Source organism: Ixodes scapularis, unplaced genomic scaffold (genome assembly GCF_016920785.2).
Source record: "Ixodes scapularis isolate PalLabHiFi unplaced genomic scaffold, ASM1692078v2 PGA_scaffold2__306_contigs__length_199485367, whole genome shotgun sequence".
Taxonomy (NCBI): Eukaryota; Metazoa; Arthropoda; class Arachnida; order Ixodida; family Ixodidae; genus Ixodes; species Ixodes scapularis.
Window position 1 is genome coordinate 94,773,109 of NW_024609857.1, and position 15,964 is coordinate 94,789,072.

At 46.0% G+C, this 15,964-nt stretch overlaps 1 protein-coding gene across 6 annotated transcripts in view; it reads left to right on the top strand.

The window, feature by feature from the left end:
- LOC120838270 (moesin/ezrin/radixin homolog 1) overlaps positions 1-15,964 on the top strand; it is a 123,730-nt gene that overhangs the window by 93,270 nt on the left and 14,496 nt on the right. For 2 of the 6 annotated variants that reach the window (XM_040208111.3, XM_040208110.3), the window contains exons 2-8: positions 7,234-7,290; positions 10,076-10,159; positions 10,431-10,526; positions 10,611-10,715; positions 11,439-11,608; positions 12,126-12,356; positions 15,790-15,886. In XM_040208111.3, coding sequence (XP_040064045.1) covers positions 7,279-7,290; positions 10,076-10,159; positions 10,431-10,526; positions 10,611-10,715; positions 11,439-11,608; positions 12,126-12,356; positions 15,790-15,886 — 795 coding nt within the window. In that variant the 5' untranslated portion in view covers positions 7,234-7,278. Of the gene's footprint in view, positions 1-4,977; positions 5,277-7,233; positions 7,291-10,075; positions 10,160-10,430; positions 10,527-10,610; positions 10,716-11,438; positions 11,609-12,125; positions 12,357-15,789; positions 15,887-15,964 lie in introns of those variants that run through there. The other 4 variants (XM_040500193.2, XM_040500191.2, XM_040500194.2 and 1 more) reach the window with 4 other exon arrangements.

The following is a 15,964-nucleotide window of genomic DNA, read 5'->3' on the forward strand; positions in this document are numbered from 1 at the left end:
GTAATCCGGGTCATCCCGAATAAGCGTCGTGTAGATTGCTGAAACCTGTACTATCACTTCTAAAATTTCTCGTCAGTGTCAGCGTTTCTGATTGTGCATGCAATCTGTCCTTCAAGCTGGCTAAGCTGTAGAAATCTCTTGCAATATTATCCTTATCGTACAGCAGGCACGTTGCCAGGGGGGTGGCCCATGGGGCCCGGCCCCCCCCCCCCCCCCCCCGAAATCTTCCATTTTGCTGGGGACTCCTCTCCCCCCTCCCCCTCATACAACATTTTGTCATGGGGGGGCCCCCCCAGAAAGAAAATCCTGGCTACGTGCCTGTCGTACAGCTTCAAAAACACCGATAACTTAAAAACACTAAAAATGCTATAAACAGCCCCGCTGACTCTGCGTCTGCACCTTCATGGTGATATATATATATTTTTTTTAATGTTGTGTATTAATAATTGTACCTGGGAGGTATTGTCATTCTGTAGCAGGACACAGATTCGGAATAACACGAGATGAAGGCTCCGAGTATACGATTTTATCTGTCCAAGGCTTTATTTCCCGAACATGCAGTGCTTCCTTGTATATAGAATTCAGAACATTGAAGGCAAAGTCGAACCACAGCGAAAGTCAGACGTTTGTTTGCTAAAATTATTTTTTTATCTTTCCATTTAGTAACTTCTTGCTTTATACAGGGCTCAAGACGGCCCAACTAAATGTTAGGTTTCAGAATCTCAACTTCTACGACTTATTTTGACGGCGGAAATTTTTATGTTACTAAAATGTGTTATTTAGGACGAATACTTAGGAAGTTAGTTCGTTGATATTAGGTAATTAGCTTGGTTACTGTTATTTTACACTGTCTGCCGCGGTCGCTAAGGTTACCCAAGGATTCATTTCTTTTATATTTAGGGCCTTTTCTTTTTAATTTTAGTCGTACATATGCCCATATATTGTATCATGAGTGGGGCTCACACAGCTATAGTAAAATGTTTAATTGGATTGCTGAGCAATTAATAAAGGTCCTCGTCTTTTTTGAAGCCAAAGTTACGGACGATGCGTCCGTAACTTTGGCTTAAAAAAAAAAGACGAAGACATTTATTAATTCCTCAGCAATCCAATTAAACGTTTTACTGTCGTAGAAATGAGAGAGAGAGAGAGAGAGAGAGAGAGAGAGAGAGAGAGAGAGAGAGAGAGAGAGAAAAAAAAGGAAACTTTCGGTTTACCGGCCACTCATGATACACTATACGGGCATATGTACGACTAAACGCAATTAAATATAAAAAAAAGGGCCCTTCATATGAAGAAATTAACTCTTGGGTAACCTTGTCGAATTTTCAAATTTTTATCATATCACTCATACGGCACTTTTTTTTTTTCGTTTTATAAGACAGCCACGGCAGTCACGCGGGAAAAGAACTAAATAAACGCACAATATTGCACGCAGACGGATATTCGCAGATTCTTTCGCCACCATTGTGTTCGAACTTGGGCTGCGAGTGAGTCCCGCCGACAGATCAGAGTTCTTTGTCCTCCCCGGCATCTCTGAAAGTTGACAGCGAACGCAGCAGCTGAACGGTTCTGCAGAGCCACGCATACGGCGCCCGTACATGGAGAGCAATAGCTCTGCCGAAGTTGACGCTCTCTCGGGAGGATTCTCACAAGGCGCCACAAATCACCCCCCCCCCCCCCCTCCCCCCCAGGACCGGGGGGCGGTGCCCTTGGTATCCCTCGGGCGCCGCCGGCCAGTGTTTGCTCTGCCCAGTGGCATGCTGTTTTAGGCCCCCCCCTCCCCCCACCCGCCTTGGCTACGTGCCTGATGCAGACACCTTTCAGATGTCTCTTGAGAGGTGTAGACAGAACCTTACTCTATTTTAGCTTGCAGGGGTGTATTCTAACCCGCAACACAGTACCATCCGTATCTGTCGATTCTCTCAACTTTATGAAAACAAAATTGTACGTCCTCTTAGCTTTCCCATTCAAAGGCTTTGTGCCTCCATCCAGTTTCCACTCAATGATGCTCTCATACTAAAGCACAAAGAAGTTGCTCCGTGGGACGAAGTGCCGATCTTCTGCGATCGGTCGCTCAGGGAGTATAAGCGGGTTATCTCTTCTCAAGCCCTGCAACAGGAGTGTCAGTCATTGCAGGAGACGAATAGAGATTATACTGAATTATATACTGATGGGTCGAAATCTTCGTCTTCTGTTGGTTGTGCCGTATATTCTGGTTCCTTCGCGAAAGCTTTGCGAATGGATGGTGTGGCAAGCATTTTCTCTGTGGAGCTTTGTGGTGTCTTTCTAGCCGTTGAACATATGATGACCAACAACATATTAAAGGCTAACCTCTTCTTCAATTCACAGAGCGTGATACAGGCTTTCTTCTCGACTTCCCACAAAGAAACCGGGTTGTCCAACTCGGACACACCATAAAATTCTGCTGGGTACCCAGTCATGTCGGAATTTCAGGGAACGAGAGAGCAGATAAATTGGCTGCATGTGCAAAGAACTTGGCAACATCTTTTCGCTACCCTATCAGGACCCTTGGCCACTTATAAAGAAATCGATTTTGAAGTCATGGCAATCGGAGTGGGGTGCGGAGTGCACCAATAAACTTAATGCTCCCCCACAGGCCCATCTTGGATCTGTGGGGGAGATCGTTCCACAAGGAACGTCGACCTGGGGTTCTATTATGCCGCCTGAGGATTGTCCATTCCTGTGTGGCTCATCTACATCTTTGTGGCGAAGACGTAAAGCTCTGTGCCCATTGTGGGGAAGTACTGATCACAGTTTTGCACATTTTATGGCATTGTACATTTTACCACCAACATCGCCGACAAAGTTTTTCTGAACTTTTTAGAGGCCACCTTCCATTTCATCCAATGTTTCTGCTTGGTGATCATCCTTTAGTGTCGCTTGACCGTGTTTCTGACTTAAAAAGACCGGATATATACATCAGCTATAACTCTTACCATGAAAACTCTTTAATATCTCTTTCTCACTATAGCAGTCTTCAGTAATTTTGTGTGGCGCAATATGGCCTAAGTTGCTTGTCGCCATAAAACCCCCATCATTATCAACCTGTGGTGACTCGGCATTTATCGCCGTATTGATAAACGCTGGAGAATTGCCTATTTATGCTTTGATAAAGCTATAGGGGTGCGCATTCCTGAGGAAGCAAAAAGTGCTCGTGTATGTGCTCTGATTGGCGCTTGGTGTACGAGCACACGCAGTTTTTCGCACGTTTCACTGGAACGACGGACTGCAGTGAAGCGAGGGACAGAAAATCAAATGTGCCGTTATTTGAGACGTCACCAACTCTTGGCTTGCGTTCGTTAGAGCGTGCAGTGTCATCGCGAAATCATAAACTCGCGCCCTGTTGAGGTAGCTTTAAGGCTCAGTTACACAGCCGCAACAAAGTGTGACTGACAGGTTCAGACATAACAAAGCCTGTCGGTGAGCCTGTATTGTAGGCGAATGGTCAGACTAGTCGAAGGTAGAATATATAAAGGAAGAAAGTACGAAGCACGTTGCAGTGTTTATCTCAGAGTTAAATAAATAATTTTGGGAGGTGAACCGGCTTAGCTTATTTTATTGGAAGGAGCAAGTTCGAGAGATAATTTCGAGGAGTTTTAGTAGATTGTTCTGGTAACTCGGATAACGATACCCGATACTTCGCCGACGCATTTGCACCTGAATCGTTTGGTTATCGGAGTTATCGTTTTAGTAAATCGTTCCAAGGATTCCGATAGCGATACCCGATACTCCACCGCCGCCTTAGCGCATGCATCGTATCGTTATCGGGTATCGATATCGGGGGTATCGGAGGTATCGGAACGGTCTGCTAAAACACTCTAATAACAGCCTCGCTTATTCGGGAAAGCGTCGGATAATTTCAGTCCTTTGATAAACAAACGGACAACACGAAAACAGGATCTCTTTGAATTTATGATGAAACAGACTGAGCGTAGGCGGTCTCCTTGAAGTTAACCGATTGTAAATTAATACCAGACTAGGCTGCACTGGAAATTGAAATCGTTATTTTGATACTTCCTTTTTTGTTGTGACCCAGTCGCCATAGATTCCTTGCACACAATTCTCTGGATCAAATTCTCGCCCCCCCCCCCCCCCCTTTTTTTTTGCACCCCCTTTTTCTTATGATTCGCCTTATTATTAGCACAAACTGTCACCGAAAAAACTCCCCCCCCCCCCCCCCCCCCCCGAAAAAGAAAAGAGAAATAAACAAGTAAAATAAACAACAGCAAAAAGCAAGCATAGTTTGTGCTGGGAGCCGCGGTTATCCTTGATAAATATTATCGTTTTTACACAAAGAGAATATAACATTTTCTAAAATAAAAATACGTGGTGAAAGCAGACTTTCCTTTCGTTTTGTATCGAAACGCCCCGATGCACATTACGATAGCTGTGAAATAAAAACAAATTAAAGGAGACCCCATAATATTTTTTTATAAAACTTTTAAACACTTGGTGAAAAAGGGGGGGGGGGAGGGGAGTGTTGTTCTCCAGAGTTGCTATGTGATGACGATAATAATAATAATAATAATAATAATTGTTCTCTTCTCCTCCTTTCCCAAAGATAAACGAACGCGTAGAAAAAAATGCAAAAAAACAACCACAACAGATTATTGTTGAAGTAAAGATGGATAATCGTGAGCAAGGATGTTTTCTTCTGTGTTTTTCATGCCGATTGAATCGTCCAAACACTTGCCAGCATTTCGCGCGTTTGGCATTGACCTCACCCTTGGCAGGACAGGAGCATATTATGTTTTATGTACTCGCGTACTTATTCCTCCCTTTCTATTTCCCTCTCTTTGTACTTTTGGAATCCCGTTTCGGAGATAACCAAGAGCCTCATCATCCTAGTGGTGACCGCATAAAAAGAAATATTCACGTCATGCTAAACGAATAATCGAAAATAGAAAAATCTTCCGCTGCTCCGACAACCGAACAGGCGACGCGAGAGCTACCGGCACTCGCGCAATCTGCGATGGCGCGATAACAACGCGCATCAACGACGCCCCTAGCGCCGCGTCGCGACGAACCGGAGAAGCGGAAAGTGGGAGTTGCCGCACGCATGCGCATTTGCCACACCCTGCGGACAGCCATTTTGCTGAGAGTTGTCACCGCGAGTGTGGCGGAGCTACTTCACGGCAGAATTTACGTCGTTTAGCGGTGAGTTGGGTCCTGTCATTGCTCAATTTTCGTCGAGTACGGTTCCTGCCGAACGTGAGGACCGAGGCAGGGTCTGCCGCACGGAGTCAGCGAAACGCGTGAGTGAGCCGGCGCGCGCGGTGCGCCTGCGGGGGGCCCCCAACTTTTTTTGAGAACTTGCACGACGTGGTTCGCGGAAACTGCGTCTGAACCCGACTTTTTCACTGACTGTTTGTCGTCAGCCGAGCTTTGTTTCCGCCGCTTTCTCGTTTTAAAGTCTCAGTGTCTTCGTTAGTTTTCGAGACGCGACAGTTTGAGGGACTGCCAGCACTTAGTTTTCGAGTAAAAAGGGCCGCTTTTTTTTCTTGGTTCCTTTCCTCTTTCCGGCGGCACACGAAGGTGAGGTGTAGCCGCGGCGGCGTCGGCGTCGGCGCGTATACAAAAAAACCGGTTGCTTTCTAACCAGCCGTTAAGCCACCGACAACTGTGGATTTTCCGCCGGTCGTGCTTTTCTGCACGTTCGGAAATTAGTCGAAACTGTATCTGGAGCCGCGCTTTTTGCGAGGCGGCCGGCTTCTTTCTTTCGGTGAGCGCTGTATCCCTCGGGTCGCCGACAGCAAAAGCTTTGTTGGTGAGCCCGTCTTCGCGTAGTCCTAAATTCCCGGGGTCGCGGCGGTGGTGGCTCACGCGGTTCCACCACCGTAGGAAAGTTCGGCTCCGGTTTGACTTTACGTGAATCACGCACGGGCAGGACGTGGTATGCTTCCTGTTGCGTGGTATTCCGGGGCAATCTGCGGATGAATCGTTCGTGTGGTTCTAGGGGAGGCGGCGATGATAACGCGCCGAGACGGTGGGAATGACGTAATGGTGCCGGGTTGGTCGCAGTTTGTCGCTCGAAGTGCTGCTGAGGTATTCGGGGTGCTTTTCTGAGCCCCGTGCGAGTGTCACCTGTGCTACGCCTTCCTCGCCACGTTTTGTTTTTGTTTGTTTTGAGTTCAAAGACATGTTCGGATGCGGGGGGTTCGGTCGCATTGGCGGGATGAAGCCGGGGTTAACAAACGCAGTCGCACAAAAGGCGGGTTCGTCGGCCCGTTTGAGCCTCTACGCTGTGCAACTCAAATTAAGGACTCAACTGGAGTATTTGAGGTCAAATAGCCGTTCCGAACTTGATCGCGTGCTTTTCAACCTTCAGTCTGACCAAAGCCGCGGCTTTGGTCTGACAAACCGTGGTCAGTGTTGCTTCCTGATAATAGTTACTTCTTTTGTTGAAACTTTTTGCATACCGTGCGCAAGAATTATTTTACGGTTTTCACAATGCATTCAAGTATTTAGCTCGCGTCGTTATCCATGAAGTATATGAAGGCACACAATACACCCGACTGCTTAACTTATGCGTATGACATGTCTGGAGGCGTACAATCTGTGAAATGTGTATTTTCTGATTAATATATATACATCGAGAGGTTGCGTAGGTTGTTCTAGTAAAGGATGTCATCCACCAGTACGCGGTTTCATGCGGGACGTTACTGATCTGCGCAAGAAAGGCGCAGCTGTAGTTGTGGGAGGAGGTTGGCAGAGGTCTGTCTGAACTGGAGAAATCATTTGTCATGAGGTAATTTTTTTACTCAGTTCACCTTTTTGTTTGGCTTGTCTAATCTGCCGAAGCCTCCAGGAGTGGGGGAGTTGCTGATTTACATCTGACCCCGCAGTGGCCTCCTTCTGTTTGCGTTCTTCCCACATGTAACAGCAGTCGTTGCCCTTGCCGTGGTCCGATTTCCCGAGGAAGCAAAGACGCCGCCACACGCGTCGAAACGCGACTTTTAAAATGCCTGACTTCCCACACTGCTGTCGCCCGGAACACCCAGGTGTCTTGAGCGTGTTTTGTTGGTTCTTGAGTTAATACTTGTTATGCTCTTGTGTCAACTTACAAGACAGATAAGAGCTTGTCAAGAGTTTACAATAGGAGGGAGCGTATGTCGGCAGTTTGTACACTGATCCAGGTCTGCCTACTGACCCGTGTTTGTTACATAGTGTGCAAATTTGAATCCTGATCTAGGTGCATTCTTCTCTTTTCAGGAATAGTTAACCCTCTCTTGGTGGCGGACAACAAAACAAGTCAAGATGCCGAAACCGGTGAGTTTGTCTGTGATGTGACTCGCTAGTGACATGGAACAAGTTGCCTCTTTCAAGACAGCGTGCAGGATGATTCTGGATGGTTTCGTAGTTTAGGGGGACAGCCATATGCGATTTCTATAGTTTCTCTAATCATAATATATTTGAAATGCGATTCCTTCTGTGTATCGCATTTTTTCTTTCAACCATAGCAAGGTGCACCTCTAACTTCAGGAGCATTCATTCCCTCTGTTAGTTCCGTTTATCACTGACAAAGCTGCTAACATGCGTGTTCGTGGCCAGTTTTTCTGGCACGAGAGCTCCGAGTAATACATGCTGCCTTAATTGGCTTTCTGCGTCATTGTGCAGCGTGATATTCAGGATACCACGCATAATTTAGTTATTAGGCTTGTCTCCGATTTAATCCATGTTGTAGTCATCCCAGCTAGGTTGCTCCTAGCTACCTTTGACAAAGTTAGTGCCAATCTTGTATGTTTAAGCAGTAGGTAATTGTTGTTACTTTGGCTTTATAATGTGCAGAATGTTAATTCGGCAAAATGGGTGCACACTCTGCACTCTTCACCCTTGGAAATGTATTTTAAACTTAGAACGTTGGCATGTTGGAGAGTAAATTCTGACACAACCTGGATGTTTCTGATCTAGAATTTAAGTAACCAATTTATTGATAATCACAGATTGGGCAGTGAGTGGGCTTTATCAGTCTGTGCCTGGTGGGTTTTGGTAGCTTACACCGCCGGATGGACACCCATAGGTTGCCTCTGGCATGCTGGCGAAGAACTTAATGTAACAAATTTTCAATAACGGGACAAGAGCCGAGTGCTCTCCTAATGAATTCTAAGTAACCTTTTCAAAGCACTCCCCCTATGCCAAAAGCAAAGGGGCAGTGAAAATCGGATCTTGCCGAAACTAACCTATTTTGGACTCTGCTGGCTAGCATTTGCTGCGCTGGCTAGATTAAATGCAAACCTGTTACCAGCTTGGTTGGTAGTTCCTCTGTTGTCCGAACGAGACCTGGAGGTGATATTTTTCTTCTGTAGTCGCAGAATAAGAATGGTGGGGCATCTCTTTCCAATGCCCAGCCTCCAGCATGTGCTCGTTGTCCTCGCACATGCTTTGGTTGTGCATTCATGCTCGGAAGTGCACAAGACGTCCAGGTGTTGTTGAATGCAGGAAGCTTGTTCCGAAGGCAGGACATACGAAAGTCATTCCCACCCTGTTGGTGACAATGAAAAAGTGGAGAGACCTTTTTTCACTTTAGCTGACTGGCAACAGCGTTCTCCTGGCAATATGTGCGTCGGAGTGAAGCTTCTGGTTGTTTCAGCACTAACAGATTTTGCTTTGCTTTACAAGCTCCTAACAGCTGTTTATCCCTGCTTGCATTGTGTCCAGATTACACTGTTTCAAAGATTACAGTCCTGAGCATTCGAATTCAAAGCAATCTTCCGGCGGTGACTGATTCACTGGAAGTGACAGGGGAAGCTGGATTTTATATTTTATTCATAGCTTATTGTGGTGGTTGAGGCGGTGGCAGTAGCCTAAAACATAATAGATCTGCAAGGATGTTGAACAAAGCATTGAGCCGTGCCCATTGCTTTGGGTTCAGGGCTTTGATTCTCATAACTCCATACCTGCCAACTCTCCCGAATTGTCCAGGACCCTCCCGAATTTTGGTCACCTCCCTATTGTACGGACGCGACCTCAAATCTCCCAAAAAGTATCCGCCGTAGTTTTAAATTTTTTTAATGACTCCTTATTGCTATAATCATGATGCGTGTGTCATTGCGAGTTACTCGAGAGTAGGTTTAGGTTATTCCGGCGGGTTACCACGTGACAACTCGGAGCAGTAGCGTAAAACGAGGGTAGATTTTCAAACGCCAAGGTACGAAACCTCTACTGCTGGAGTTGGAGCGCATTTTGGAACACGGCTTATATGACCATGGGTGCGCTAGGCTTCAGTTGACTTTGTTAGGTCGTCGAGTGAGGTGCAGAACACCAAACTACTCTTTGTGTTTCCCCGAGTTTAGTTGGAGCCGCTGATATGTTGGAACGATCGATGGTACTTTCAAAAGCCAAGAAGTACTTGCAAGTATTTCTGAGATCATACGCTACTTGAGTTTCCGTGCTTTGTCGCTTTGCGGAAAGCTGACAAGTATGGATTCTGTACCATGTGCGCCTGTGATGTGTGAGCATTTCGCACGGCGGCAAGCTTGACATCAAGATACACATCGCTTCACGAAAGCATCAGAACCATGCTCGTGTCGTAGAAGGGCAGGGCACCACCAGCAGTTTACTCCAGAACAACTGTGAAAACGGTATGATTCGCACAGAGTGCCTCTTCTCGAGGTTTCTTGTAAAAACAAAACAAAATATTTTTCACCCCCCCCCCCCCCTTGCGCGCGCGGCGGTTTCTTGAATGTTTATGTTGCTATGTTGGCAGGTATGCAACTCTTGGCCAATAGTTTGTTTTCATAGTGGTCCTTTACTGGCCACCAGGACTGCAGAAATTTATAGTTGCTGCCTTCTGGTAAAGAAGCACTTCCACATGCCATAAAAGTAATACCTGATTCAGGCCTGCACATAAATGTGCCCTCACGAAGTTCGCAGTAACCTTCAGGATCAATGAAACACCATTATAGCTGCAGGCATGGCTCATTGCTGCTTTTTTCTGATTCAAAGTTCTGTTGTGCCATTACCTAAAGGGACTCGTAGTACATCCCCTCAAAAGAGTAATTTGTGGAATGTTTAAAGAATGTGTGTCACACTTTGAGTGCTCATTTCTGTCCAGGTAAACGTACGGGTGACCACCATGGACGCGGAACTGGAGTTTGCGATCCAGGCCAGCACAACAGGAAAGCAACTCTTTGACCAGGTGATGACTTGTTTACGAAATCGTTGTTTTTTTACCATGCTGGTTCAATCATGCATTTCAGAGCCTAGGGGTTTGTTTGAGAACTGTCATCTTCAAAGTTGCTTTTGTCGAAGCACTCAAAGTTGCAAACTAATCTTGCATGCCTGTGATATACCTAGCTATTTTTGCAAGTCTTCAAGGTGTTTCAGGCACCCTCCATGAGTAGTGCCATTCAGACTTCAAATGGCACCCATTAAAGTTTTTATCGTCTCTTGCGTTTTTTTCTTTGCAGGTGGTCAAGACAATAGGCCTCAGAGAAATCTGGTTCTTTGGCCTGCAGTACTTAGACAACAAAGGCTACGTGACGTGGTTGAAGCTGAACAAGAAGGTACCAGTGCACTTTCTCGTCAGTCGGCTGCCGCCGAACGCGTCGAACGGTGTCGTCACAGATTGCCCGCTCTCTTGTACCTAGGTTCTCAGCCAAGACGTGAAAAAGGAGAACCCCCTTCTCTTCAAGTTCCGTGCCAAATTCTACCCCGAAGATGTTGCCGAGGAGCTCATCCAGGAGATAACTCTGGTGAGTGCTCTCTGCTGGGGTTGGGTTGATCCCCTCCTCAAATTTCATGCCAAGTTTGTTCGTTGGGGCACCTGCCAATAGGGGAGGGCTGTGGAAAGTACAGGTTTCCCAAATAAGCATAAGTGGAGTTCATACATCTAGTAAGCTGTAGACTGCACAGATTCACCTTACGTCGGACCACAGCGGTTGGTACATGCCATCGTAGCCAATTTAGCACCATCAACATGTCGCGTGACTGTGCACCCCCTTGAGTCGCTGCGTTCCTCCCAAAGGCCGCACGAGACACGCGTAACATTGCATTGGCTCCGATGGCTCATAGCGTCTGCTGCGGTCCATTGTAAGCCAAGGCAGAGTATAAAATTTGTTTTACCAAAATTTGTGCAACATGTGTGCTAGAACTCCAGCTACCTCAGCCTGTAGACTGCTGCACCATTTGGGGTTAAGGAGGGACGACATAAGAGATAGAAAACATGGCTAGCAAATGGACCATTTTGTGATGTACTACTCTGGCCCATAGTCCACAGAGTCCCTTAAAATCAGGTGCATGGCCTTTCTTTAGGTCTATTCCCCGTACTGGCCACTTGGGCACGATGGTTGTCGCAATTCCCACGCGTTCAGTAACTAAAGAAGCAATAGGAGGGGCTTGCAGTCTGCATTTGTGCAGCCTTCTTGCTTCCGCGAGGCGGATGATCTCTGACTAACGATTGCGATGGTGTGCTGCAGCGCCTTTTCTACCTGCAAGTGAAGAGCGTGATCCTGACTGACGAGATCTACTGTCCACCCGAGACGTCCGTGCTGCTGGCCTCTTACGCTGTCCAGGCGAAATATGGAGACTACAGTGCAGACCTTCACAAGCCAGGCTGCCTCTCCAGCGACAGGCTCCTGCCCCAGAGGTGCCACTTTTGACGTCATTTGTTCGCTTTCGTCCTACGAGGAAGAACTTTCGTTAGCTACGGACGCTCAGTCTGTACATAATTTTTCTAGGAAATTAGGCCTCTCGGGACAAAGACTGGTGACATTGTTAACTTGCCTGAGACTAATGGTTTCTTTTTGGAAGAATTTCTTACTGCAGTCGTGTCCAAGTGTGCTCGAAGCTAAACTGGTAAAGCTGCGATCGAAACAGAGATTTCGTACGAGAGGTTAGTTTCTGTGTGGCTCGCAAATGTTTTTGTACACCAGGCTGGAAATTGTGATGGGAATGCCGCCGAAGGCATTTCTGCATTTTCTCAGATGCAAGTTTTTCAACAAATCTGGATGGCATGGACTACAATGTTACGAGGAGGAAGATACAGCTGGTAGTTTGGAGGAACTCTAGTATTGATCTGTGCATGTTTGGAGGGGCTCCGTGCAGCAGTGGGGCACTTTTTTTTTTCGGCGATTGTCGGGCAACATTTTGCTCGTTGTTCCCAGGGTGATGGACCAGCACAAGCTGTCGAAGGACCAGTGGGACGAGAGGATAACCAACTGGTGGGCCGAGCACAAGGAGCTGCCCCGGGAAGATGCCATGATGGAGTACCTCAAGATCGCCCAGGATCTGGAGATGTATGGAGTGAACTACTTTGAGATCAAGAACAAAAAGGGCACCGAGCTCTGGTTGGGAGTTGACGCCCTGGGCCTCAACATCTACGAGAAGGAGGACAAGTGAGTTCAGCATTTGGAGCCGAGCAAGAAGTAAAGAAATCGCTGTATCTTGTTGCCGTTAATTGATGCCACAAATTTTTGCTAACTTCCACTTAGATGTCTCTCCCGCCTCGGTGGTGGCAATGCACTGGTTTACGCATCCTCGGGTGGCGGGTTCGAATCCCGGCTGAGGAGCCTGCAATTTGATGAAGGCTTGCCGTGGAGAAGGTGCCGTGTAACAGAGTTCGGTTGCGTGTCAAGATCACCAGCTGGTTACAATTAATCTCCAGTCCTCCTCTGGGGTATGCCACATGTACACGTGCCAAGTTCTCCGTATTACTCGGGAGAATCTCGGATTTTTACCATTTCACACAATTGTATATAATTGCCAAAAAAATCGCCCAGAAAACGCGCGCACACTTGCCGGCACAACGGACGGCAGTATTGATAACAAAGGCCAGCTGTATCTCGCCAGTGAAGCAGTGCGATAATTTCATTAAAAAAAAGCCTCCCTCGCCTTCAGTTTAGAATGTCTCCTGGGTTTGGTTTCTCCAAACTTTTCAGGTATGCATGCACATAAAGTTCCCAAATTAGACTGACTGAAGGTCCACCAGAGAAGCCTACTTCGCATTGCCTCATTGTTAGTCTTTACATATTTCCGGCACATTATGATAGGCAGGATGCACCCATTCCAAAAGATGTGAAAGCATCAGTGCAGCTAACAAAGTTGAAAATGGGAACACAAGTTTTCTTCAAGGGGGGGACACCGGCATAAATGTAAATCTTTTTAAGAAGTGCAGTTTTCCAATTTCACGCTTTAGGTTTCATAAACTAATAATTCACCCTTCCAGAAAAATTCGAAAGTATATACTGAACATTTATTTCAACGCAAAATATTTGACGGGATGGCAATGCGCAATGCATTCTGGAGCCATTTTGGTGAGCTGCCAGCCAACAATTATTGACTGTTTTCGAACACCAACCTCTTCGTGCTTGATGTATGGATGAACTCTTGATCGAAGACCTTTCAAGGAAAAAAGGGCTCGGTGGATGGTGCAAGTTCATCATTGTGGTCATGAAAAAGTTAACTATTATGCGTATGTAGTAAAGGTAAATGCCCCAAAAGTTCAGGTGATGCAGAAAAGCATGTTTAGCAGTCTCCTGCACTTTTACACTACTGATGAAGAGCCCCAGCATTTAAGGAAAAGATTCATGGTGCCATCACAACCACCATACATCACTGGAGACAATGGGAAAGCCACAGTGACACAGCGCTGCATGCTCTAGGGAAATTGCAAACAAGTTGGTTCATCTGTAGAACCATTCACCCTGGCACAATGTTTGTGAGAGATGTGCCAAAGTGAACTCGGAATGCAGACAAGTCGTTCAAGACTAAAGTAGAGGTGCCGTTTGAAGGTAGACTTGGTGTCTCGAAGGACGGTCGAAACGGCTGCTCTACTCGCAGGGCTCGAGTTCTACTTGTGCCCTAATGGCCTTGAAGGGGATCTTTTCAAGACTGTGATAGAGCCTGGGAGTTACCAGATGCAGCACTTTGACAAGGACGTGCAATCCAAGGTCTCAAAAGCAAAGCAGAAGGCATATGGCAACATAGAAGGCACATGGCATAGTCTTCAAAGTGGTGCATGCAATCCTTGAGACAAAATATTCAGGCAGCTGAAGGACAGGCCCACTCGGTTTCACTTATTTGCTACAATCTTGTACGAAGGAAATTTTTTGCTCGACTGTTCCTATGCTTTGTTCTAGATGTATATAAACTGAAATTTACTGGAGCATTGTGCTATCCACTTTGTATGGCATTAAGTTTAGTCATAATCAAGAAAAATCGATGTATTGAAAAGCTATATATAAAGGCCATGCTCCTCATTTATGGGCCTAGTTTTTCTTTTATAAATTAACATATTAAGATTGTAAACAAGATAGCCTGAAGTCCTATGCTCCCTACTTTATATTCAAGCAATAAAATTGGTTTATTGGCTTCATTTGTATACCATAGATTCCTTAGGGAAGAGCGCTACAGCTTCATACGCGAATGTCTAGCTTCTAAGAAAATTGCCGTAGAAAATCCCCTACAAATTTCATTCGAATCATACGAGTAGTTAAAAAAATAATTTTTAAGCCAGTGTCTCCTCTTCAGGGCAACTCCACTCAATTCCGAAAATTTCGGGATAATCGGTGATTTCACATTAAAAAGCACAAATAAGACTCTACATTATTTCCTTTGCTAAAACTGGGATATATATTAAATCTTACTTCAAACCTTAGCAGAAATCTAAACAGAGCTTCGGCTCCGTCTCGCATTGTTGGCCTCAGACCATCGAAAACATGGCTATCATGTGGTATGAGGTGTCTCGTGATCCTCTATGCCCGGGCAAGCCACCGTTGGGGCGGGTGTGGGCAAGGCTCAAGTGTCATCTGCACCGCAGTCTTTATCACGTTTTGGTGTCTACGATATGGGACGTCTGTGCATCTGCAACCTCAGTCTGTGCACGTAGTGTGAACAAAACTCCGAAAGACAATAATTGCAAACGGTGAGGCGACGATGGCGGTTGTGATGCGGGAAACATCAGTAACTGGGATGGCCGGATGGCTCTGAAGAAGCACGCTCAATCACGTGGACACTGCCGAGTGCTGAAAGGAAACTTTTCCGATGTCGCCAGTTACACTTGCCCGGAGAAGTAAAAACAAAAAAAGGACAGTGGTGATCATGTTTGGCTCAATGTTGGCTACACCAATGCTGTAGCCTTGACCGTGCTGTTGGTTGCACCTGAATTTGCCTGCTCGAAATCAAAGTCGATTGCCGATTTCGGCTACTTGGCTCGTTGCAAAGTGTCAATGAGTGGTAGCACATTACAACTACGCCTTCATTTAGGCTTTTTTCTTCTGACAAGTCAGCACAATAAATAGCTTAATTTCACAGATCTAAAGATTGCATCTGTCGGTACACATGTAATCTCCATGGACAATGTTCCAGTGTAAAATATGCAAGAACATCGCAAACAGCAGTGTAATAAATTGAAAGGATGGTAGTAATTACATCTGCACTTTGCTTCCATGCTTGAACCATTTTAATTGCCTATTCCCATAAATGAGGAATGTGCGAGGGCAAAATTAAAAAAAAAAAAACTCATCGTTAATCAAATACTGCATGCCTTTCTTTTAAATTTCAGCCAAGACATTGACGTCTTGGCATTTTTTAGTATTTACTGCGAACCAGAAGACACTTTTGTTGCCAGCCCTATGTTTATGTCCGGCACCCGGATTTTGGCATGGGTTCAAATGTAATATTTTTATCGTATAGGTGCGCCCTTTTTTTAGCCTTCTTGACTCTAGCAAATTTCTCTTAATGGATATGACAATGCAGTAGTTTGCAGAAGCCCTTGGATTGGTTTTGTATGTCGGGTGCTGCAAGAAGTGCTCCTCTTGTACCACCCAGGCTGACCCCCAAGATTGGTTTTCCTTGGAGTGAAATCAGGAACATCTCGTTCAACGACAGGAAGTTTGTCATCAGGCCCATCGACAAGAAGGCTCCGGTAAGTTAAATTGGCTCTTGCCGTCTGCGTGAGTATTTGGACATTTTCGCTCGACTGTCACGTGAACCATGGAGCTTA